This window comes from Syzygium oleosum, unplaced genomic scaffold (assembly GCF_021117445.2).
Source record: "Syzygium oleosum isolate NSW1041296 unplaced genomic scaffold, Sole_v2.1 Sole_v2.01, whole genome shotgun sequence".
Classification (NCBI taxonomy): Eukaryota; Viridiplantae; Streptophyta; class Magnoliopsida; order Myrtales; family Myrtaceae; genus Syzygium; species Syzygium oleosum.
The window spans coordinates 34056195-34059289 of NW_026607485.1; the positions used below are offsets into that span (position 1 = coordinate 34056195).

A 3095-nucleotide genomic window follows, 5' to 3' on the forward strand; every position below is an offset into this window, starting at 1 on the left:
GTCGAGAGGCGTCCGACTTTTGAGCCGTTCTAGCCACACACCCATTATCGGATTTCTTCTGTGTCTCTCCGTGTGTCTCTCTGTAAGCACAACGAATCACGCCGCGAAGCGCCGTCGTCTCGTCGAAAGGCGTCGACCTTGGGGCCGTTTTAGCCCGCACCCGTTTCTTGGAATTTTTTTTTGCCAATGGCGGCGGTGGCCGAGGCGAAGGGTCGAGACGGTCCCGACTTCTCCGCGCTGCCCGAAGGTTGCGTCGCGTGCATCCTCTCCTTCACGAGCCCCCACGACGCGTGCAGGCTCGCGCCCGTCTCGTCGGTCTTCAGGTCGGCGTGCGATTCCGACGCGGTCTGGGCCTCGTTCTTACCGCCGGAGTACCGCTCGATGGTCCGCCGGAGCGCTCCGTCGCTGAAGGAGCTCTTCTTCAGCCTCTGCGACGACCCGGTTATCGTGGGCGACGGCAAAATGGTGAGTCTCTTCCCCCCCGCCCGTCTTCCCACCTCAAACCGCCTCTTCCTATTCTTAATGTTAGATTTAATATAATATTGAAATGTCATCCATGTGACGTGCTGTCGCCTGCACGTTTTGAAACACTGCCACGGTCGGGTAGTTGATCTTTCATTGTCGGGTAGTTGAATTGAAAGGCGGTGTCGCCAGCGCATGCTTCTTGGCATCTTCCCGCCTGAACCGAGGGAGTGCATTGTTGTTTCTTCAAGGAGAAGCAATTGTCATATAATAATCATGTTGCGGCTTCCGCTGGACCATTTCTCTTTTCGCACACGGCCACGGTCTGAATGTGGAAGGTTGATTGAATTGGATAAACCAACTCATGGTTTACGTCCACAAGATAAAGGATGATGAATGATGGGTGAAGAAGGAAGACAAGGATCTTTCTTTCATCCGAAAATGTCAAGATTCAAATGGTTGGAGCGAAGAATGGATGGATGTATATTGAATCACTCCAATGTACAGTGCTAAGAGCATGAAGATTATCGCCACTGTTCATATGGTGCCTTGATGAACACTGATGCATTGCATCTTTAGGGGTGGTGATCTGTATATATGGCTTTAAGACTGTCGGCTACCTTTTGGTTGATTCGGATTTGGGTGTGAGTCTACTTTTTATTTTCGTTTAATTGCTCAAAAACCTCCCGAACTTTGTTAGTATTGCTCATTAGCCCCTGAACTTTAAATTTGCACCGTTGAATAGTGGCCATGTAATTTTGAAAAGTTACAGATTACACCCGAAATTTGAAGTGTTACCTGAAATTGGATTGACTCAATTCTTTTGAACACAATAGCCTTTGCTGAATTTTCTCGACTTCATCAATCATGTATCTTCTCTATTTTGTTGACTTTATTAACCATTTGATAGAGATCTTCTGGTAAAATAATAATAATAATAACAGGGAAGTGTATTGAATGCCTATATAGATAGAATAACTGGCGGCTGCAACGAAAAATAAGAGTTTCTGGGGAAATTTGTAACTTTTACAAATTTTTCGGGGGTCATTATGCAATTGGTTCTGAAGTTGAGGTGGTTTTGAGCAATTATCCCTTTTATCTTCTTTTGGTCAAAATCTCATGGCTATTGCTTTTATGTAACGTGAAACGTGTTTTCCTACTTCAAATTTTGGCGGGAAAGTTGACAAAACAACTTTTGCTTCAAAAGGCCAAGACAACACTCACACTATTTTATTGGAAAGGGGACCAGCACAGATGGTGGAATAAGTGCTAAGCTTTATCGCTTTGCGCATACTATATTAGCTGAAACAGTGAATCTTGTTTTTCTCAAAACGACGTCGGTCCGGCTTCTTGTTGCTTACGTGAATTCAACATGCTTTGCAGAGCTTTTCGCTGGACAGGCACAGTGGCAAGAAATGTATCATGCTATCTGCAAGGGCCCTGTCTATAACATGGGGTGATACTCCGAGGTACTGGTCTTGGAATCGCATACCCGACTCCAGGTAATACATTATTGCCTCCACTCTCTCACCTTCATGAAGAAAATGGGCGTAGCATTAATTTGTTCGTCCCAAAATAGACTCTCTTTTGTTTCTCCCTCAAGGTGATGATCGTATCGAATGTCCTTGCGAATTCACAGGTTTGCAGAAGTTGCTGAACTCATCAGTGTATGTTGGCTCGAAATCAGAGGCACGATTAGTTCTCGAATGCTGTCGCCTGGAACCCGTTATGCAGCATACTTGGTATTCAAATCCACCCCGGCATCTTATGGATTTGAATTCCAGTCTGTTGAGGTTGGAGCTGGATTTGCTGGTGATGAAGCGGGCAAGCGTGAGCGCTCTGTTTATTTATCCAGAGAGAACAACACGCGTGGACCGCAGCCCAGGCGGAGATTTGGGCGCATTGGTTTCCATGCTTTACTTACTCCTTTTGAATTGGTCAACGAGGATTGTGATGGGGGGTCGCCGACACCTTCACCTGCCGACGCGAATGGGGACTATCCTAAAGAGAGACGAGATGGGTGGTCAGAGATAGAGTTGGGTGAGTTCTTCACGAAGGATGGAGAAGACGGGGAGGTGGAGATGAGTGTCCTGGAGACGAAGGGCGGCAACTGGAAGGCTGGGCTGGTTGTGGAAGGGATCGAAATTAGGCCCAAGGATGACAAATAAAGGTGCCTTTATGCGGGGCATGTGTAAATTTGTATGTTCTTTCTGTTTTGCTGAGCAAAACAGAGAAGGATGACAAATAAAAGTGCCTTTGCTGTTTTGCTATTGACTAATAGCTTTTTCTCTCTGTTTTGCTGCTGTTCTTGGAATGTTCTTATATCAATTTTTAGTAGCTTCCTACCAAATCAGAAAGCGTGCTTGTGATTTATATCGACTTTAATGTAAGCGGGGAAAGCATGTGTCATGGAGCGAATGGTTTTTGATCTGGTTAGTGAACGCCCAATGCAATCTGCGGAAATGTTGGAACTTAAGATGTAGACTTCCACAAACTCACACGGACACACTCAAATGCTGGGATTGGTTCCTTTTACAACATCTGCAAAATGGTTCCTCATCTTCCCACTCCAATCACCTCTGTTGGTACCGACTGGAATCTATGACTCCATTGAAAATATATGAATGCAATTC

General features: G+C 45.7%; 1 protein-coding gene across 1 annotated transcript; it reads left to right on the forward strand.

Moving 5' to 3' along the window:
- Positions 1-2720, forward strand: LOC130134363 (F-box protein At2g02240-like). Its single transcript, XM_030605395.2, has 3 exons — positions 1-465; positions 1846-1964; positions 2102-2720. The coding sequence occupies exons 1-3, from the start codon at positions 187-189 to the stop codon at positions 2628-2630; spliced, it is 927 nt and encodes a 308-aa protein (XP_030461255.2). The 5' UTR covers positions 1-186; the 3' UTR covers positions 2631-2720.
- Positions 2721-3095: the final 375 nt, after the last annotated feature.